General features: G+C 30.6%; 2 protein-coding genes across 2 annotated transcripts; one reads left to right on the top strand and one right to left on the bottom strand.

The window, feature by feature from the left end:
* Positions 1–316: 316 nt before the first annotated feature.
* Positions 317–10,101, bottom strand: TRIADDRAFT_63196 (uncharacterized protein; the record flags this gene model as incomplete). Its single annotated transcript, XM_002108192.1, has 12 exons — positions 317–439; positions 625–775; positions 921–1,086; positions 1,272–1,422; positions 1,542–1,577; positions 1,693–1,761; positions 1,879–1,966; positions 2,033–2,106; positions 2,206–2,265; positions 2,369–2,497; positions 2,894–3,050; positions 10,082–10,101. The coding sequence occupies 12 exons, from the start codon at positions 10,099–10,101 to the stop codon at positions 317–319; spliced, it is 1,224 nt and encodes a 407-aa protein (XP_002108228.1).
* A 117-nt stretch (positions 10,102–10,218) lies between these two features.
* TRIADDRAFT_52497 (uncharacterized protein) lies at positions 10,219–23,073 on the top strand (the record flags this gene model as incomplete). The annotated part of the gene is made up of 23 exons (XM_002108933.1): positions 10,219–10,482; positions 11,020–11,046; positions 14,639–14,986; positions 15,143–15,292; positions 15,475–15,635; positions 15,844–15,955; positions 16,422–16,558; positions 16,719–16,877; positions 17,156–17,315; positions 17,454–17,621; positions 18,652–18,698; positions 18,777–18,875; positions 19,120–19,198; positions 19,745–19,876; positions 20,113–20,238; positions 20,402–20,467; positions 20,832–20,873; positions 21,056–21,169; positions 21,336–21,485; positions 22,013–22,102; positions 22,311–22,440; positions 22,563–22,687; positions 22,891–23,073. 23 exons carry the CDS (start codon positions 10,219–10,221, stop codon positions 23,071–23,073), a joined length of 3,069 nt encoding a protein of 1,022 aa, XP_002108969.1.
* Positions 23,074–24,136: the final 1,063 nt, after the last annotated feature.

Here is a 24,136-nt window from a genome sequence, read left to right as displayed (position 1 = left end):
GAATATCTATTTTAAGTACATTCTTAGTCAGACATTAAATTTAGTAAAAAGTTTCAACGCATCTGATCAACAACAAACGTTAGCACTTTGAAGTGTCTCGACGCTTAGAAAAAAACCTTTATTTATCAGGTTGCTGTCTAGAATTTAAAATCTGTCAATAAGTTTTCAATGCATTTTAGAAAATTAACTTATAAATTGACATACAGTATATCAGCAAGAAATTAAATGTTAAGCCTTATTAGACCAGTATCTAAATACTAAGACTATTCTTAAATGCTGGTAATAATACTGGTGCCTACATGAAAAATCGGTTGAATTATTTTGAGACTTGATGTATAGCATGAGCTAGATATTCAACATTTTGCGAAGTAACACCAGCTATCGAGATTCGTCCGTCTTTGGTCAAATACACTGAAAATTCCTTTTTTAGGCGTTCACACTGAAATATAAAAATACGAATTAAATTGGCTTCATAATTCCGAAATGAAACTTTTACTGTAACACGACAACTAAAACAGTAATTTATCAAGCAACAGTTCAGCCTTACATAATGAAATGAAGACAAACATTTTAATTTGACAACGTAATCGTAATAAACTAATTTAATCCGCTGAATACCATTACCTGTTCGGCAGCAAGTCCAGTGTAGCAGAACATTCCAATCTGATTGGTAATATGCGACCAATCATGGCTAGAACCTTCTTTCTCAAGATTAGTCTTTAGGCGATCTCTCATAGAGATAATCCTGTCAGCCATACCTTTTACCTCAACAAGCCTTGAAGTTCGAAAAATTTTTTACAAGTAGTTATCATTAGCATTTTACGCATACTGCAAATCAATCTTTGAAAGAACTATCTTTATATCACATCAAAATAATTCTTTAACATTAAATAATGAATACATCGATTCCTAAAATGTACCATTCCTTCCTAAGTTCAGGTCTTTTCAATATTAAGTATGCAATTCTAGCCCCATTAATTGGAGGATTTGAATACATAGGGCGTATAACAATTTTTAATTGAGATTCTACAATTTTCGCCTCTTCTGCTGATTCACATACCATGCTAAATGCACCGCAACGTTCACCTTAAAAAGATTACAGGCAACATAAATTAAGAATCGCTTAAAATATTATTTCTCTGGTTTACGTATTTTGAGTTGTAGTCATATCGTACAACTAGGATCAGCAGTGTCAAGGGATTTCCCTTGGTAGTATAAGCTTTATACGTACTGCTGTATAATAGTGCTAAGCTATCTAGTCAGATTCCTACCGTATAATCCCATATTTTTGGCAAATGATTGAGCTACAGCCATTTGATGGTTATCTTTAATAAAATACCGAACTGCATATGCATCTTTATTAATATCTCCACTTGCGAAACCCTGGTAAGCCATATCAAAAAAAGGAAATAGCTTCCTTTCCTAGATCAGTCACATCGAAACATTATGTTATTACTAGTGCCATACTGAATTTGACGGTATCAATGACTAAAAAAATTTTCAAAAAATTAATTTGAAAACTGTTCATACATTCACCTAACCTTAACTACTTGTGAAATTTCATGCCATTGTTCAGGCTATAATGTTATAGATGTAAATGTGAGACCTATTAATAACTACCCACAACGCTACATTGTAATAATCACAAAGTACAATGTACACGTTTGTTTTTACGTAGCTTAAAAGGCTAACCTTGGGATCAACTCCGGTTGGATTATGGGCGCAGGCATGAAGTAATACAATTGATCTTTCTGGCATCATCTTTAGAAACCCATATCACCAATATTAAAACCCATAGCCAGGTCATGGTAATTATACGTTTCTTATAAATCTCTATTTTAAATTAAAATCGGTACCAATTCAATAAGCTAATAGTACCTTAAGATCAGCTAAAGCTCCTTCAGCGTCGAAACCACAAGTTTTCTGGTCATAATATCGGTAATGTTTCGTTTCTAATCCAGCAAATCTGCGCCATACAGTAATTTAACGATTAGCATGAGAAAAAATTGCTATAATATAAAATATACTATACTTAAAGAGCGGCACGTGATTTCCCCAAGTAGGAGAAGGTAGATAAACAGTTTTGTTATAAGGAAAGAATTTACGCTAGATCAAATACAAGAAGTGAAATCATATTCTATGCGATACGATACCATTATAGCACGAAAACATTAATATATGTTGAACAACCAATTAACCGCTTACCAAAAATGCAGCACCAATAGTAAGAGCACCTGTTCCAGAAATTGATTGAACTGTTGCGTTCTTGAATTTAAAACCCGATATATAATCGTTTATACTTTATCGCATAAAATAGCAGTTCTTATTAAAGAAGCTTTATCTTCATAAGCGTAAGCGAATTACATACCAATCCATTTCTTTGAATATCATTATCTGCATCAAAAGCCAGTTCGGCTGCAGCGCTGGTAAAATCAGGGATACCAGCAATTCCGGCATACTCTTTATCCATATTTTCGCTCTTAATGATGTCGGAAGCCTAATAAAGAATACAAATTATCAAAACATTATTTCTAGGCATATTATCTCTCTTGTCTCTGATCTTTCTTCTAATCGTGTGCTACTACTATTCTATACGCGCAGGCATTGATGTTAAAACAAACTAGTAGACCATACTATATTACTACGCGGTAACTATTATTTTATTCCATATCCGTGTTATGAACTACTGGAAGCTCTAGACTGGATACTTGATACGTCATACTTCTGTAATTGGCCGAATCAATTTTATACCTTCACTGAACATACGTATACTTGTATATTACGCAATAAAATATACGTTTTACAATTAGATTATATACACGTATAATGATCACTCTTTCGAAAAAAAAATTTCAATATACGGTAGGTATTGTAGACGTTGATTACTTTTTACCTTTTTCACACACGATAGTACATATGGTTTACCATTATCATCACGATATGCACCCGCTCCAAGATTTATTTTTTTAGGATTGCTGTCACGTTTAAACGCTTCAGTTATTCCCAGAATTGGATCTGGAGGTCCAAGCTCTACCTGAGACCACCAAGAGCTTTACAATAAGAAATGAAAAATAAATAATTAAAAATATATAGTTATTGCCCAGACCTAGATAGAATCAACCAACAATCTTAAAACCCGTATTAGTAAAGGCTAAATCCCCATTATGAAACTAATATTATCTCACGTTATTTTGCATCAACTATTTTAGCGTTATTAAAAATGCACATAAAATATTTCAGAGAGGCATTATCTCACTTTGGTAGGTACACACTCATAATAAATTAGCTGCCGTGGTTTATTTCAGCTGACTTATATACTGGTGAATAGTGACAAACTATTTCTGCTTTGATTTACCTATAGTGCAATCAATGTTTGCTGCTTAACCTGAAAACTCAAGATTAAAATCAAAACACTAATACTGATGCAAGTCTTAAAATATTAACTTTAAAAGGTATAGTAACTGGATTATTTAAAGCCTAAAACTTCTCATATCATAAGACACTCAATATTACCTTCAATTTATAAATATTACTCAGGTTGATACGAAATGTCTACAGACTCTTCCTGTGCGACTTCTTGAAATGCTTAGTTAACATTAACATTTAATCTACAGGAAGTATACATATATTCGATCGCGCAAAGAAACTGCATGTAACGATTTCTTACATATACAGAGCTAACTAATAATATCCCCACTTGTGATACTTCGCGTAAATGTACTATTAATTAATTTAAAATCGTTTTCACTGTACTGAAGTAAATAGCTTTCGTAGATCTCTCACAAACCACTTGCTCGCAAGCAAATACTAGGATCAAATCAATTTCACGGACTAGAAATTGGTTAAAACATTCTATGCGTTGACTTTCATCTGATATTAAAAATTCGTTTGTATACTCGAATGCTGAAAACACTACCTGTATACCGTTGACGATAATTTTATTTATTGACATAATCTGGTGAGAAGTATTAGCTAGACCGTTATTGTAGTATCCTATGCAGACTATGTGCAGACTCTACTGCTATCTCAATAATAATGCTGTAATCCTGAGCGATTCTGCACTTCAAGTTACCCTCTCGAGCAAACTACGAATAAATTTTTTAAGCAACGGCCAGTACATGCACATCAATACTATAAAGAGTGTGAAATAACCATAAGTATCATAATAAACCAATCAGTCTTGATAAAGATAGCTACTGCAGTACTTCAGATTCATAGTGCAATGTTTTTAAGATCAACATGTACCCTAAGTTGTACATCAGCAGTAATGGCTGTAATTTGCTCAAAAAAAAATACGTACATCGATCTGCAACTTGCGGCTGCAGTTGTATTGATCATCTTGCTATGTCTAAGGAGTTGAAGCAAGGCAGAATTGCTGATAAGAGCCATTTTCCTTCAAAGAAGAAAACCAAGGTTATCCAAGATTTTACTTTACGCTGTAATATTAAGCTGCGATTCTTCGCTTAAAAACAATCACAAATTGCAACGTGAACTGAACATTTCACACTTTAATACTTCAATTCAATAAGCAATGATGCACATTACTTCTATAAGAATAAATACTAGTAAGATAACATTCTAAAACCTACGATGTGACTCTTTTAATCTCATTAGATGAAAAAATAAAAATAAAATACAGAAACCTTACCGCTATCAATAAGACACAATTTGCACCTACAACATAAAACGTTTGAAGTGAAATCCTGCAGCTACTGTAATCAAAGCCAGCAGGTCACCAGTGCGTGGTATGCAGCATCATTATGGCATCATGTGCATACCGCACAGTATACACAACTTGTGCTACTGTCACGGTACAGTACAGTACAATAGATTATTACCGTACTATTCAGAAACAACAATGCTTAATATCATGAACAATACCAGTGCGAATGGGCAGAACACTACTGTACAGTGTACAGTACAGTACAGTACTGTACAGTATTATTCCTTGCCTTTATATTTTCAAACTGTACTGAAGTACCTTACAGTACTGTACTGTACAGTACATATTGTCTGGGGCTATTAAACCGATGATCAGGAATCGTCGTGGTACTGTAGAAGTTAAAGAAACTTCAAACGATGGCGGCCAGATGCTGTCTACTGTAACTAACTTTAACAGCCTGTTACGGAGTAACCTATGCATAGCTGTCGTAACCTAATTTCCTTAAGACAATTTTATCTAATATATTTTTAATAGATAACTGCATACTCGTACAGTACAGTATAATATTATTATTATTATCTATCAACTGAATTGATAATTAATTCATGTTTAACGTTGATGTCGATTTGCTCTAAATTGACCGACTTTTTCAAATAAAGTTGGAGTTCAGTTAAGTCTAAAAGAGAGACTAGTGGTGTATACTGTTCGTCCTGATGATAGGAAATCGTCAGTAGTTAGAATCGTACTATAGGTAAATGTCAGCAGGACAAACCTGACAGTAGACTCTTGATTTGTAATGCAGCCGCATTTTGATACTGTAAAAAAGTGCTCGAAAAGCCAAGAGTTCGTTATTGCAACGTTGCATCGGTTCCATTTGCAAGCAGCTGTAGTCCATACGGCAGAGCACTTACTAGACGGCAGCACACTGTAGCGTTGCAGTGTACACTTGAGCACACTAGCCAGTATTACTCTGATACATACTGTACTGTAATGTTAATATTGTATGGAGCATTGGTTAGTACTATATCATATGTACATTGTACTGTACAGTATAGAAGCCTTTATTTTTTATTTTTATCAGCTTTAATTAATTAAAATTATTTACACACGAAGTGGTGACCTCGTGAAAACGTCGTGATAGTACTGCGCTATTTAATGTAATCAATGGCAAAACAATGCAAGCAATAATTGTAAAACAAACATAGCCTTTTGTAATTTTACCGGTGCTTTTTAGACAATTCTTTGAAATCCATTTCAAATCAGGCGACATAAAGTTGATCAGAACATATAAAAGTTTTAAACCCTATAAATTAAATAAAATTAAAATTTAATGAATTTATAACACTATAACCTACATTCTACACCTGGCAAGAATTATTTCTTGAAATCGCATAGCCAGACCTTTACTTTAGCAATAAATTACGAGATTCTCTACGGAATATCCTCAAACTACTCTCGAAATATAAATTATGTAATGTCATAACGTGTACACTACTATGTATAAAACGCAAAATGTGCAGATTTTTACCTCTACAGGATCCAAACACATACGCGTAGAGTCATAAATACGCGAACAAAATAGAAACAACAAGCATGCACTTGAACTAATCTACGCAATGTTATAAACCTTCTATAATATCTCAGTTTGGCTTATAGACTTTTAAAAAGGGGACTATCCTAGAATCTACGTTTAATTGTGCACACTTTAATATCAAGTCATTTCTCATGACAAACCTTGACTCATTTACCCGACATAAAATTAAAGACTAAACTTTCTTAACCAACTATTATATACTGTATATATTTATAATTAACGGTAAATTGCATTTACGACAATATCAAAGTACTGCGGCAGCAATAACAATGCTTTTTACGTATGTACGCGTATTTTTGCCTATCTAAAATTTTATACAGGCCTATGTGTAACAATAATAAATCTGGCGGCACAAGCTTAACTAATTGCAATAATTCCTAATTCAAGAAATGCAGCAGTACGACATCATAAAGTCTTCCAAATATTACTTACGTTACGCTTCAAAATTGGAAACATTTTATTAAATAAAGTGTATCGGTATTTCTGATATTATTGCGGGCCAAATGCTCTAAAGCTGGCTGAAAACACTTAGACTGAAAAAATTCTCAACCAATAAAATTAATAATTTTAATTCACAAAATATGGTAATGTCATATACTACAAATAAGAACTGCTTTCCTTTCCGTTTAAAATCCAAATCTAATGTAATAGTATTCCTGATAGCACGATATAATATATTTGATACCTTTACAAGAAAATCAACATAGCTAATGAGCAGAATTAAATACGCTTTACTCTTAATTAAAGTTTCTCCATTTGACATTTTAAATTATTTTTGGATAGTTTAAATTATCCTAAATATGATGTAAACTGTAGCATTTAGGTCCACTCAGTAAATGCCTATAGCTTTTTTAATAAAATCACACATGAACGAATAACTTTCTGGTAAAATAATAACTGATTCGGTACTTTATGTATATGTAATACATAACGTACAATACGAGAATATTATGAATCTTAAACATTTAATGTACATTTTATTATTAGTATATGTATTTCAGTAAGAACTGAAAATAGTGTCATCATACCTAGCTAAATCTTCAATAACTGATCAATTAATAATCAAATATTGCATGTATACTAAGGTAATATCCCAAATCATCCAAAGCCATGATAACTGAACGATTGTGTAGCGTGATCATAGACATTAAACCAGCTATATTGATAATAAGCCTTGGCACAAATCAACAGGAGTAATTTTAGGGTTAGGGTTCAATAGTAATTTAGTGCATACTTATATCAAATTGTAAGTGTACTGACCTGATAGGGTACCGTCGATATTACAGTGCAATGCATCTCATACTCGTGTAATCGCATATTCCCGTAGTGAGTGATTATATATTTATATAATACATATATATAGTATCTACAGATAAGCTCACTACAAACTATAAAAACTATATCAATTTACTGACTAAAACAACGTCTATATTCGAGTATTTATGTAATGCTTGATTAAATTTAAAACTACAGTAGATTATTTATAGTAATCTAAGCTATGAACTACTAAATGTACCTATATATCTGGTAGTACATGCCTAAGCCAATTAAAAATATCGGCAAAAGTAAGACAGAAAGGATACAAAAGGAATCCTAGAAACGAAATAAATTTATGCGCTCGACCGCTTTCACCGAATCATTGATCTACGGATTTTCTTCCTCAGTGTATATAGCAAGCTACGGCAATTACCTGTAAAATTAAATAGCGACTGCACCAATGTTTTATTTAAATTTTCACTTTTTAAATCACTCTATCACTGCTAGTTTATTGCTTCACTACTACAATGAATTAATAACGTATTTGACTATCCGTTTCATGTATAACTTCTAATATTATCATTTGCTATCCATATTGTTGTATTCATAACAACAATGCATATTGCATACTTAATGCATAGCCTACTATATCTGTGATATTTTGACAGGTTACTATAGTACATGTAGGTGTATAAATAAAATAATAATAATAATATAATAAAGTAATTATATTATCATACTTTACTTACATAGTAGATTTTTCTTTGTTCTTACTTACAGTTATATAGTATTCGCTGTTTAGCATTCACTCAGCAGCTTGTAATCAATATTGAAAATAGCCAGACAACTGGACGATAATTGCATACCTGTGCCGACGTATCCTTGTTGTGATCAGCTGTTTAAGTTAATACTTAGGGGTGTTGCAGACATCTATTTTAATACTCACATTAAATACAATAGCGCACAGCAGCCCCATCTACTTGTGCTCTATTCTATCCAGTGAGATCACGTAAATATCATCAAAGATATTACATAAAGTATCATACGCCTCTACAGCCTCACGAAAAAATTTTAGGTGGTAAATCGTCTTCGCGGCAAAAAAAAAACGTTAAGCAACCATTTGTAAACCATTATTTTCTATGTTAGACCGAGTTGTAACTTCATTAGCAGCTTTCATTATTAGTAGTATCAATCAATTAATCAATACCGATTAGAAAGGAATCATTTTAGTATAAGAACAATACTATACAGCAGCAAGCTAGCGGCCAAAAATTAACATAGCATCCTGGCTAGAAGGGCTATTGCAATAAGCTGAACCTGCGATCTGGACTAATAAATACCGTATCTGGCATACAAACTGTCTTTAAGCGAGAAACTTGAAAGAATAAAAGTGTTAACTATCACACTACAGTAATAGGTTTCAGCCAATTGACAATCACAACGCGTAGCAATCGAATTCTTCGAAGAAGCAATCTTAAAAACACCGGAATATTGTGAGGCTAAACGAATTATCTCCAGCCTGGAGCATTGAATTACGGTAACCTACAATTAGAGATTCTTTTTTCTCTCAACTTTCACCATTTTATGATCTTAATTAAACCAATCTCTACTTTCCAAAGATAAACGACACTTCGAAGATGCTTACTAATTCATCATGATATAACTAATAGAACTTTATTCCTAAAACAGAAGGTAATAAATTAGATAGATTGTATTATAGTTATAAAAAATCTCATGCATAATGTAAAATAAACTCGAATTATTAGATAAAATAAGAAAGTAAGCAAGTAGCCATTTTCACCCTTAATATACGTAACAGAAGCTTTTATGTTGATAGTATTCATAGAAACTTTCCTTACTGTTAATACCGTATTCTACACAGGAGATAAATGTTTACTGTATACCATCTTGGGTGTATTGCTAAAACAGACTTCCGTATCTAGCTATTAAACTATTTTAATTAATTAACTGAATAGATCAAATGTTGAAAACGTAATATTCCATTGACGCATTGTGATAGCGTTCGTATGCCGTCATGTTACTAAGATGAACGAAACTTGCTAGATATCGTACATTTCTATCAATGTTGATAAAAAAATCAGTAAAGATGAAAACGACAGTTTTCTTTGTTAAATTTATTCCATTATTCACTGGAGATCATACTAACGCAATCGATAATACCTTGTACTGATGTAGTCACATCAATTGGAATGTAATATTTTATCCACATCGATATTAGATAATTTTTGTATGTCTTTAGGCATTATCTGTCGATGGTTACAATATTAAGACTATAATAGTATAATGTTATTCTGTATTACGATAAGATATTAATCGATTATTCGAATCTAATTAATTTAGAATTTGGTTTGCAGTATCACTTTACTTCATTTTGCAAAATGAGAAGATTCATCACTATAGCAGTGGTAATTATTATACAATAAAGTTAATGAAAAAGGAATAAATTAGTACTGTAAGCAATAAAGCTTGTCTGAGTCGAACTAAACTTATTTACAAACACTTTTGCTTTTTACTTTCTCTCTCAATTACAGTAATCGCAATCAAACCTTCTCTGCCCTGGATTCATCGAACCTTCTTAAAGTAATTGCTGGACTGCACATATTATGTCTCTCGACTTCAATTAAATTCTAACAACTGCTTATGCTGAGTTACTGTCACCCTTCATATATTGAAAGTCTAAATTATGGCAACAATTACTTCGAAAACTAAACGATCTGAACGCTATAGTACTGCATCGGTACTAAATACGAGTATGTCTGATAGAAATGACGTAGGAGTTTTAATTTGGCGATATCAATGCTTACAACCAAGATTTATTTCCGAAGGTTATGAAGAGCTATATCAGTCTTACTGCCTTCAACAAAAGCTATATTCTGCTCGAGCTCTAATTTTTGTCACAATGCTATCTGATTGTATTTCGGCCGGTTTATATGTCAGCAGAGACAAGGTAAGCCTAATATAATATCAGATATAATAGTACATAATTCTTATTTACCCATATACGTTTTACGCCACTCAATAATTTCATGTAATTAAGATATAGGTTACATTTGCTTAATATAATAAAATTAGTAGGATAGCGCACGTCTCGTTACTTGTTAGTTATTTACAGTCAATACAGATCATTCAGCGACTACATTTGTTATTCTTGCACAAACGGATATGCCAAGTGTTACGACGTTTTAAAAACTATCCCAGTAAATTCGCGTCATGTGTTTTTTTTAGCTTTCATCGAAAATTTTTAGTTACTAGGTGATTCTTAATTACAAGTTACAATATAAATACTCTATCACTTCCAAGTTTTACATTGAAAACATGACATCAATAATTTCTATATTAGAATAATAGAAATTCTATTATACGGGTATCTATTGTATATCATCACAAAATACAAGTGAGATCTAAAAAATAGTGATGATAATACCCTACATCAACTAAAAATTTCCTTCTACTGTCTTTAATAAGTAATATTTCTGTACGATAGAATATGCGACTGTTTTCAGCTTACAAGGTTAGCTTAATTTAAAGCTATGACAAAGGATTTAAAATTGTGTGAATTTCAATCTAGGGACCATGTTTTTTCAAATTTCGATTTATAACAGGAATCCCAAAAATCTGAAATAACTACGATTAATTTATTACATTTCCTGCTAATCGATCTGTTGTTTTTAACATCATTTTTCCCTCCCCAATTATAATGCGTTGCGAAGTATAATTATGCTACATCAATGAATTATTTATATCGATGTTTTTTTACTATGCGATAGCAAAAAGGTAACGGGGCGAATCTATTCAATTTTAATTATACAAATTATCCTATACACACCTTATTCAGTCATTGCTGAAGTTATCACTTATCCAAATATGACCTATCGATAGAAAATAATATCTAATAGTAGGTAATTGTATCATCAGTATATTGTCTTACAGCTTACATTTATATAGCAGTTTGAATCCATTACAAAGGGTATAAACGAAAAATACTCAAAAGATATTTATCATAGTAGCCTATATCACAACTAAAAATAATGGCAATTCTGGGTTACGTATCAATAGTGAGAGAAGATGGTTTGTTTTTTCAGAATTCAAATAACTCTGTACATGTGCCATAAACGAATGGCTTTAAACTGTGTATTAAAATGAAGTCATATCAAAGTTTGATACTGTTGAATATTATTAAAGTATACTTATTTAACTGATAGGCTAAACTTAATCACGCTTAAATGCTAGTAAAAAATGGAATTTTATTTACTGTAACCAAGTGAATGCTATATCATGGTATACATGCAATTAGATATCACCCTACGATGAATATTATTTTATATTGTATGATAGTTTCTGCTTCAAATCAGGACATATCACATCGAATTTCTGAATATGAATACATCATGAGTAATTAAATATCTATTTTAAACCTATCTATGTATGTATATTCACAATTGAGCTACTTTAAATTAAAGCATAACAAGAAGTTTCTACTAGTATAATCAAATTTAGAAATAAAATAATCTTTTTACTAATGCACTTTAATATAACTTTTCATTCCTATCCCAAACTAGCAATTGAAATATCTAATTAGCCCAATAAATATAAATAATAAGTAGTTAACGAAGATAGATACAAAAATTAGACCAAACGTCCATATTTTAACGCCATCCCTCTTATTTAGTTATCATTATTCTAAGATTTCTTGAAAATATTGCACTTTCTATAGTATCAAATCCTGCATCTTAAACTGAAGAATCCTTTACTACAAATATACGTATCACTTCTAGATATAAACACAACTATGCAATCCCTTGTAGTATTTATAGACAAATAGAAGATTACATATATTTTTCTGTAAAATAATTTCAATATGTTACCGCAATGCTACAAAACTTAGAGAAGTATTGTATTATTCTGTGACAAACCCAATTGAATGAAACAACTGAACAATATTGCCATGCTAATAGATCTTAACTACTATAGTTTAATTAGCATTTCCATATATGATGTTGATATCATAGATAGATAGCTTATAGTCAGGAACTTCTAAGAGAAATTCTCAGAAATTCCTGCTTATAGTATTCTATTTTCTTATCCCAATGATTCTGATATACAAATATGATTAGAAAAAGATATAAGCTAATGAATTGATGAAGAGCATTGAACTCTTTCCCTACGTAGGCGTAATTAATTACATCGATTACTTACTCAAGTAGATTTACTAGACTACATTATGTAGATTGTATCTTCATTGTAAATGACAAATATTGTAATAAGAAATATATATTAATATTGGCTCAAAGTTCCAATTAATTGTAAATATATTACTGTAATTACTTTACTATGATTAGAGATTTAGATAAGAGATTTAAAGAAAACCCGAGATACGGTAACGTGCTTTATACAATAACAGAAATGATCTGTTATTCTATAAAACAACATTACATACAGTAATCCGTCGTATAAATTCTCTAATGACATCATATCAGCTCAAAAAGAAAATAATTTCATCGTGATATTACAATTATCTGTACTAGCTTTGTTATCCACAGATATATAGCCCATGTGCAATGTTTTATTGCATTATTGGTACATGCTGGTACATGTTGTTAGTAAAGTAAAAAAATCATATATATAATGTTTCAGTCCTTATTCAGCTTAATGTCTTATGCAATCAACCTTACAGAATGCTCACGCTTCTCGTTATATTCTTATTATATCTTACAACCTAAAGCACACCCTATTACACATACGAACACTTAACATTATCTACAAAGTTTTATTTGACTCCTCCTACCGATATTGGGTGATCAGTACAATACACCTACCACGTAGTTATCATATTCACTAATACCGAACCTCTAATGTTTGTCATGCTTACTATAAAGAATACATATTAATATCTTAGCATGCACCATATTGGTATAATATCTCACTGCAATATACATTTAGTAAAGGGACAGAACTCAATCCTGCAAATATTGGATCTATGAACTATGGCAAGACTATTTTAATTTTCGTGTGAGGAAGAGAACACTGTAGAATAATGAGTTATTGCCAAAATTGACCACCGTATCTATGGTATTAATTCTAATCTAATAAGAGAAATTTCGTTATATCTTCATATGTATGTAACGAAACTTAAAAAAGTAAATCTATACAAATTAGGTAAACACTATTCCATAGCTGAATGTTACGTTTTGCTCGAATTATCAGGATATTTTAAAATTTTCCTATCTTCATAAAAGCGAGTCTCGTCTAACAAGTAAAATATCTGTGAGTAATAAAATCATGAGCTTCAAGTGATTTTAGCAATTGTATGCTATAGTCTAACGATACACTAGGCAATTAAACATTTTAAACACTAATATAAGAATAAAAAGTTAGACATACTGCAATCTATACACTTTGCAATCTTCAACTTTAACCAGATTTCCCTACGTACGAGTATTAAGCTTAATTACTGTGTTAGGGTAAAAAAAGCCAATCCAGGAAGGAATGGTACAGTAATAGACATATTTTAAGACTGTCAGATCTATACTCAGTCTTCCTTATAATTCTGGTACAAATTGTTAAAAATTTAAGGCAATTTTTCAAACAATGTTTCTAATAAAGTTAATTACGTACATGAATCAATTCTCCATCTACTATTCAACCCATTGTAGTTTTAACGATAATTTAAGGTAACACTGATTATAATTTAGAAAATATCGTTATTTATGACAATGTCCTTGTGCATGGCACTACTTACATCAAGTTCCTACATAATCTATCTGTACAGATTTGGTATATCTGCAATTTTATAACCGATCTGTCATTTATTAGGGTTCCAGTACTTATAAACTAGCAGCAAACCCCTGTTATATTAAATTAGCAAAATAATGATACAATGTCACAAAATATTACATGTTACCCACTGTCAAGGTATTCCATAGTATAATTTAATACAAATATATTTACAGTATGAATGGTACTGTAAATATCCTAGCATTATACACTTTCATACTAAGGGTTCATTGCCAACTTATTACCATTTTATGTTGCATTATGCAGTATTACACTCGATTATATATTAATAAGTAATCAAGATTTTCCTTCTGTTTTTCATGATCTAGAAATTTACAACGCCTAATATTGCGCTGATTATAGTATGGGCATTAAGATTGCTTGCTTCGTTTATTACCGCTGCCTTTATTACAATAAAACGGTTCCATATTAAACGAATTGCACCTTGGGCAATTACGCTGGGTTTCCTAATAATATTAGATCCTTACCTATATATGTTATTGTCACGTTTTGCTTCACCAAGTGAACAAGTAATATCAGTCATTTATGCTATCTTTGTGACTTATACGATGCTACCGTTAGATTTATTAACCGCTATCATTGCTGGAACCATTATGACCGCTGCCCATCTACTAATAGCAGGGTTTAAAGCCAATAACCCTGTTTACGTCTCACAGGTAAATATATTTCCTTCATACTTATAGCTAATTTCGTTTAAAGCTACTACTCAAAAAATTTTGAATGGTCTTATTGACAATAAATAACATAACTGTAAAGATAAACGATGCACAGTAATTATAGATAAAGAACCGATATTCTTAATTCTTTTCTAGCTTGGAATTAACTTTCTTGCCTTTTTATGCTCCAATCTCTTTGGAATCTATCACAAAATTCTGTTCGATATAACTCAACGTAAAATGTTTATAGTCACATACGACTGCATAAAAACTACTGTTGAGTTAGATAAAGAAAGAAAAAAGCAGGTATTCTAATAGATACTTAAAACAAGATGAAATGTGCCGTTATATTTATCATTTGAAAATTAAAAACTGGTTACTTAATAGTAGTTACGTAATGAGATTTAGTTTTATTATAATATACGGCAGCTAATCGATCTTTAATTTTATATAATTAAGCAATTTAAACATCAAACCTTGTTTCATAGGAAAGATTACTAAAATCAATTTTACCTAAAGATATCGCTGATGAAATCATTAAGGATAAACTATCTAGATTGATGACAACAATAAATCAAAAAAATGGGCATTTAACTCAAATTCCACAGCAATTTCATAAAATTTATGTAACTAGGCACGAAAATGTTAGGTAACTTGACGAAAAATTCTAAAAAACATCGTTTTCTACATTGTAGTTGTTACGTACTGTAGCACTTAAATCTGTCGCTCGGATGGATTTAGACTATAATTTAACACAAAAGTCGTGTATACCTTTCTACTTTTTAATCTTATTGTCTGCTACGAAAATTCATACTTAGTGTGTGCAGCTAATTTATTCAGTAAATTGCTTTGTGTAGCATTTTATTTGCCGATATCGTTGGCTTTACCAAACTATCATCTCAATGTACAGCAAGAGAAATAGTCCAAATATTAAATGAACTATTTGGAAAATTTGATCAGCTTGCAAAGGTAACGGAGAATTGATCAAAGTATAGTTAGAATGATATCTACTATATTTCAGATCGAAAGGCAAGTTTCGTCTTACATTAACTGTAGCGCAAAATAATGTCGCTGTCTCACGGAGAAAGTAATGATGCTAAAATATAGTCTGCTTGTAATATATATTTGCTGTTTTAATCGAAGAATGATACTAGTAAGCCTACTTTAATATGGTAAATAGTAATACATTTTATAGTATTAATATTCTTTTATATTATGATTAAGATGGGATGGTAAATTATTATCATTGCTAAATTACTAAGATTCTTATTTTTCTCGAATATTAGTGCCTTTTATGTCGTAGATTATTTTCTATGGCATATTTTTCTACTTAAAGTAGAGATTAGTAGAGTAGATCGTTAAGTTTCATAAATTTTACTTATAAGAAACATCTTTCGTGGCTCATACTAATACAGTTAATCTATTCAAATCATAGAAAAATCATTGCATGAGAATACGAATTCTTGGCGATTGCTATTACTGTGTATCAGGGTTATTTGTAAATGACGACTGCTTAGTTAATCACGCCAAATGTAGTGTTGAAATGGCTCTTGCGATGATTAAAGCGATTTTGTAAGTTTACAATGGAATGTTATGATCATTTTTCGATATTAAGTTTTGATACGGTCACTTAAGTGGTCTTGGTTAAAGTATTCTGATATAATAGCAATTTTTAAAAATTTCAAAATTTATATTACATATTAATTATTTATACTTTCCTTGTAAAATTTAGAGAGCTCGGCGAAGCAACAAATAGTAATATCAATATGAGAGTTGGAATTCACACTGGTAGTGTGTTATGCGGAATACTAGGACAACAAAAATGGCAGTTTGATGTTTGGTCAAACGATGTTATTCTAGCTAATCATATGGAATCAGGAGGAATGCCAGGGTAAAAAGGATTAGATGACATTTGCAACTATTAAAGATACAAATCTAAGCTTTGATTACATTCTGTAGTCGCTAATATTTTTATCTCATAACAATACTGAAGCGACAACGTCAATTTTCGTTTGGAATTTTTGAGGGTGCTTTATTTGCAATATTGCATTATCAAATATTTATTATATCGAATCAATAAGCAATATCAATAACAAAGTTTTTGGGTGTTGTAACTTAAAATATTCTAATATTTTAATTAAGTTACTTAATTTATTTCTTTCCGCTTAGCCTCGTTCATATATCACAAGCTACAGTTGAAAATCTAGGCCACCTTACCAAATATTTTACTATTATTGATGCCCATGGCCAAGAGCGTAATGCTTACTTGAAAGATCATAATGTTTCTACATTTTTCATTCAAAAAAAAGAAAAATCTGTTTTGGTTAAGGTAAGTTTTGCCTCATTATAAACATTTTAAAAACTCTACAGTTGTAAAATAATATATAGTCATTTTCCACTTATTAAATTTATTATCATAATACAGAAACATTAGAAAGCGCTAAAATACTACATATTTAATTCCCAGGCTAGAAAAAATAAATTATCCGGATTAGCAAAGGGTGCAGCATTTAGTAATGATAAAGGAAGGAACCGAAGAAGGCAGGTCTCTCTGTCTAAATTTGTTGAACATTGGGGAGCTGATAAACCTTTTGCAGAATTATCGTTCAAGAGAATAGCCCATAACCCTCTATCGGTAAATATTTCCTAACATCACGGGTATTCCTATTTCGATCGAAAATATGTTAAGGACGGCAATCAAGTGATTTTAATGATGCTGATAGTTGTTAATTACAATCACCCACATATTTTCGAAAATTCAGAAAAATTTGTTAGAATATCATTATGATATCATGGTATACTCGGTATACGTCGATCAGGGTGAAGATTATTTTTTATAAACAAAAATATTATCACCTCAGCACATTTATGGTTAAATTTTATAAAAATATCCCTCATATTGAAGGCTACCATGGAGTGTGAGTTCTTGTGATCAACGAACGCCTTATACGTATAGAACTCTGCTTTTACCGGATTTTTCTGTATCGTCGTTAGTACTTCAATATAGCACTATTTAGCGTGTCATTGACTTGTTTATCCAGTTAAATCGAATAAATAGCATTATAGTTTTTTAGTTTTTTGTGGCTGATAACATAATATTTGTTATGCTGATATAGGGGTTATTATAACTGTGATATACTGTAAAACTATAGGGTATTACTGCATTAGTATTTGTCGAATTATGTATTGCTATAATGATATTACTTAATAATAATACACAACAGTTTTTCAATGTATTATGAGTTTTAAGAATGGTTAAATTGCTAAAATAGATAGACCCTGGTTGAATATAAAACTATTAAATTCTTACTGAGATAAGTGATATTAGTAAACTGATTACTACAAGCGCTAAGTATTAATCTGCAATACGGCTTTTATTAATAGAATACGTGTAAATCTTGATTTTCATCATTATCCAAGTTCATGGTGTACAAGCAAATATGTATAAAGGATGTTCAGATAATTCAAAATCGAATATTTATCGCTACTGTATTCAGTACGGTATCTACTATTTCCTCTATCTTTAGCACGTTAGTACGACGCATTGTAAAATATACTAGTAAATCCATATCCAATTTCCCTTAAATCAAATTGTAAATGCAATTAAAACCTGGAAATAGGCTGCCTTAAGATTTGTTCTAACAATCGAATTTTAAACGTGTTAGAGGGATTCTGAAATACCAGTTCAACTAGACAATCTTAAATTACCAAGGTTGGTCTAAAATTATAATATTTTCCTATATCGGTATATTATACGTGCATATTAATCTCTAAGTTAACGCTATTATAGAGTAAGTGTTACTCTGAGAACATTTCAACGAGAAATGGAGGAAGTGGACAATAAGATTAAGCTATCAATTTTAAAATATTTGGATGACTCCGAAATAAGGTTAGTATTATTAACTATAGATAATACTACCTTGACTATATTTACAAATTATTGACAATTATATAAATTCTTCTTATACTTAACTATACATGTATTATCTGCTATAGATACTCAAAATTTCGTAACCAATAAATAAGCTGCGAAATTTTTAATCTTTAAATAACCTTTAGTGATAAAGTAAAGATTATTTATTATTGATGAAAGTTGCAAGTTATTACAAGCCATTAATTCAATCGTTTTATAGTAAAGACGATGATGTTAAATGGACAAAGTATATGAACTATTGGACATTACGATTTCATGATACCAAACTTGAAAAAGAGGTAAGATGAATTCGAAGCGATAGGATAATTTTAAAATTATCTCTTAAGGGAAACCTCTAAAATTTATTACGATTAGGAATTGTAATTATTTTCCATATTTCGCTTCATTTCTGCTAGTATTGCGGGCTCGAAGATCCATTATTTAAATTTTATGTATATGTTTCCTTAATTATTTTTTGCTTTGTAACGGTTATTATACTTACTGTGACTCCCAGGTTTGTGAAAAGTAGCTTTATGATATACGTATGACTATTGATACTACATTCCATAAATTACCTTATTCGCTTTTACTAATATCTGCTATTATTACTAATATTAAGTCGTAGGACACTATTTGTTTATGTAACGTTTCCATGTGCCTTTATTATACTCGTCTTCATCGCACTTGTTGCTACATTAGGAAAATGCAAGGTATTTTTACTCCTTTAATTATGCTTTTAAACTCAATTTACTTTTAAAATTTAATTACTTTACTGAACAACTGTGAATTGTAGTAATACTTAGGTAAATAATAAGAAATACTAATGTTGATTAATCTTTTCATAGTGTACTATGAAATCTACTGTCCTAAATCCAATTAAAAAAATTTGCAATCGAGTTATGAGAAGTCATCACGCACGTAACTTCCTAGCGACAATTGTTATGATAACAGTTCTGATAGCTTCATTCATGAGTATTGTAAGTTTAAATAGATATACATCTGTAGCAAAGCATTTTTCTTGATTCTCCAAATTTTACTACAATTATAGCATAATAGATCGCATTTAAATAAGATTCTTCTACATTTATTTGTACTACTATTTCGTATGTTATTACTATGCAAAAATTGCGATTTTGTCCACAATCAATTTAAATATATATCCTAAAATAATACCTATATAATCGATACCTAAGGACTTTGTCTTATTCATTAGATTCCTTGTGATCAAGACTTCTATTTACAAAATCACCAATTGAATGATAGCAGTAACAACAGTCAGGAAATTAGTAAAAGCATAAGTCAAGAAATGTATCAAAGTTCTCGCTGTTATTATGCACCGGTTAGGCATAATAAAATTACATATATATCTAATCTTACGCGAAATTCTAAATTTAATAAATCTTTCTCGGTTAAATACAATATATACTCAGATTTTAAATGTTGTAATAAATGTATCTTGCTATTATTAATCTGTTGCATCTTCTTGAAAATTACTTTTGCAGGCTTTTGCTTATGCTATGATGCTGAGTTTATTTACCATTGGTGCATTTCTAAAAACTTCCAGTCCGGTTAAATACTTTGTTGTTACTTTGATAGCAACTGCATACTTTTTAATATTTTTGGATTTTTATAAAGCCTTATTCGATAATTTTGATCATATTCAATATGATAAGAGGTAAATTATTTATCTAACACGTTATCTTCTTTTATTCCTTGAAAAAATGATTACTTAGAAACCTCTCTAATTATAATTTAGGCCCAAGAAGCAAATTATTGAATTCAGATATGAAGCGGTCGTTGTGATTACAACTTATTGTGTGATGTTACTAGCTTTAGATAGACAGGCATGAAATTTTCTTCCTCATTTACTTAATACGAGTGTTTAGTAACTCTCCTAAAGTTTAAAATTTATTTTAATAAATTTTCATGTAGGTGCATTATACTTCTAGAATAGATTTCTTATGGCAAGTTCAAGTAAGTGTTGCCAAAAGCTTAGTAAAATGCAATTTTTTTGCATGGCGTCATGTTTTAACACGATATATTAAATATAGTACTGTAAAATGTATCATGTAGATTTTGAATAAATCTACATTATAAATCTTAAAGTTGATAAACAATTGATTTCTAAATTTAAAATACCCGCATTTATTTATTAGTGTCATCACAAACAAGAAGAAATTGAAGCAGTAGATTCAATTAACTCAACTTTATTGGAAAGTCTTTTACCTCTTCATGCGGCACACCATTTCACGACGAACAATAACCCCGATGTTAGTTATTATAACTAATTACAACATTCGATGATAATTAAAAATATTTGATATTTGGTATTTATCTTCCGGTATAAGTGCTGCCTTTAGATACTAATTTTGATGAAGACAATGAATAAAATGTGACTTTAAGTTGATTATTCCTACTTTTATCTTGGTTGCTAAGGAATTGTTGGCCAATTCTCATGGATTTGTTGGTGTCATGTTTGCTTCGATTCCTAATTTTTTCCCTTCATTTTACGTTGAAAATGATGCAAATAATCAAGGTGTTGAATGTCTCCGATTGCTAAATGAAATTTTTATTGATTTCGACGAAGTAAGAAAAATTACGTTCATGATGTTATTAATACTAGATAATTTAATATGTGAGTAATAGTCAAATGCAGAGTAATTGTTATTATTTTTAATTCCACGTAATAAATAAGAATGATACCTAATTTACAGGGTTCAGATATTTACTAAATATCTTAGGCATCATGCGTCATAAATTATATTATTGATTTTATTAGGGAATCGTTCTTCGAATTGAGTAAACTTTAATATAGTTAAATTTTAAAATAATAACTGCATTTAGGAAGATAATCTGTAAGAGTTAAATTTATTTAATTTAACAGTTTTAGACTAGAATACTGTACTTTGCTTGAAACATTAATCGAATTATAGCCTACGTACAATCAAAAATATAATATTATAGCTCAATAATATAGTTTTTAATGATAATTATCCCTTTTAGTAAGTAATGCGTACCGGTACTGATTTAAATCTGGTGATAGTCATATTTAAAGGTAGAAATCGTATAAAATCCGTAACAAATATCTTTTGCTTTTCATTTTTGTCGGATAGCTTCTACTGAAACCAAAATTTTCGCAAATTGACAAGATTAAAACTATTAACAGCACTTATATGGCTGCGTCTGGCTTACAGCCTACTACGGTTCATAACTTCAATTTTACTACTAACATTAAATTTAAATAGTACATCCGTATTCTTCAAGATTAAAATAGATGATGAAGTTTTAAATTGATTAGTGAAGTATCCTTTCTCCTTAAATATATTTAATTTTGATATATTGAGTCGAGGATAGATATACAGAATATCGATGTGATTGAAATATTATTACCTTTATTGGATTTACGCACAGAATGAAGAAATAGTAAATCCCAAGACGCAAGAATCTTTTGTAATTGTTTTGGTAGAATATGCCTTTGCGTTGATGTCAATCATAAATCGTATCAATACTCATGCTTTCAACAATTTCAAAATGAGAATTGGTAATACAAACCATACTACGTACTATGTATTTTAGATTATTTATTATTGCTATTTAAAATTCATAGGATTATAATTTCATCTTTTTGTAATAGTTAGATATATTAAATTTTAAATTTTTGAGGAATAAATCATGGACCGGTTGTTTCTGGAGTAATTGGAGCTAGAAAGCCACAGTACGACATATGGGGCGATACTGTTAATGTCGCTAGTCGTATGGATACAACTGGTTTAATTGGTCATATTCAGGTATTACAAAAAAGATTGTATTTATGTTTTTAGATAAAAAATTGCAAAGGCTGCCATATTAGTGCAACGTCTATAGATTATTTATCACCTTTGTTTATTCTTGCATGCTCTAATACCTATAGCATAGAAAGTAACCCAACATACGAGCATTGTAGACTTAATCTTCATGGTGATAATCTCTATATTAATGATTAATATGTAAGGTTGGTGAAGAGACGGCAGCAATATTGCAGTCATATGGATTTACTCTTATATGTCGTGGAAAAATACCAGTGAAAGGTAAAGGGGAGTTAACAACGTACTTCGTGCAAGAACTACCGCCATATCCTGATGGTACTCGTCGCTATACAAATTCTTCGGTTCTCGACAATAATAAAAGCTCATAAACTGTTTTATATATTTAATTCTATGAAATATTACGATTAATCACTGATTATTAATCTGATTTAATACCGATAATGAGAAGCTAAGTTAATGATATCAATATGTTAAGAAATTACAGTAGTTTTTTACGAACTTGCACAATTTCGATATCTATATACATTACGTACCTACTGGCTCTCTGACGCATCATACATAATTGTATTGCTTTAATACTGCAATATTTATATTTACGTATTTATTCACTTTAGTTTATACTCGTATATATACACAAGTATCACTATTTGATTAATTTCCTTACAATAGCATCATACTATTAAGATTGCTTCGTACATAAGATTTACTTACTTACATTAAACGATGATGTGGACAACTAAACAATTTGAAGTACTAACGTATTCTTTCATTTAAAAGTATACGATGAGCGGGTATTCTCATACTTAAGGTTTTGATATTGTATTATGGCTATTCAGAGGCTATCTAAATTATATTATGAGATTAGAACGTAAACGATACTACAGTATATTACAAATATCTTCGAGATTAAAAAAGTTAAGGAATGTCATTTTAAGGTTCTTGGATATTGTGAATAATTATTTTTAGATCTGGCTTGCATACCCGTTTTTATAAAATAGGATAACGAAGCTAATTGAAGCACAATATCGTTTTTAAATAAATACTTGATTTACTTCATGAAGAATAGCTAATTAATTATTAAATAAATGTATGATCCATTCATAAGGCATCTTTAAAAATCCGAGGGATTTCTGGCAGATACGATCACGGATAAAAGCAGAATATGTCTAATACTGAACCCTATGATACGGTAATTATTTTATCGTTAAGAATATGGTAGTTGCAGTAGAATAACATCGTAGGCAAATATCAGAGGGATTGACCGCAGTCTTTACAGTCAGTCCCTAGTTCTTGTAGTGTTCAATGTACAACAAACTGCACAAGCGCACGCGTAATGCGAACAATATTCAAAGATTGCAAACCAGGTTCAGTGTGGATAACGGCATGGTAAAGTACTGAACGATAGCCAGCAATTGCAGAAGTAGGTTGAAA

The sequence above is a fragment of the Trichoplax adhaerens genome, genomic scaffold, assembly GCF_000150275.1.
Source record: "Trichoplax adhaerens TRIADscaffold_1 genomic scaffold, whole genome shotgun sequence".
In the NCBI taxonomy this organism is placed as follows: domain Eukaryota; kingdom Metazoa; phylum Placozoa; class Uniplacotomia; order Trichoplacea; family Trichoplacidae; genus Trichoplax; species Trichoplax adhaerens.
The sequence above is the reverse complement of the archived record's forward strand: the minus strand, read 5'-3'. Positions and strand labels throughout refer to the sequence as shown.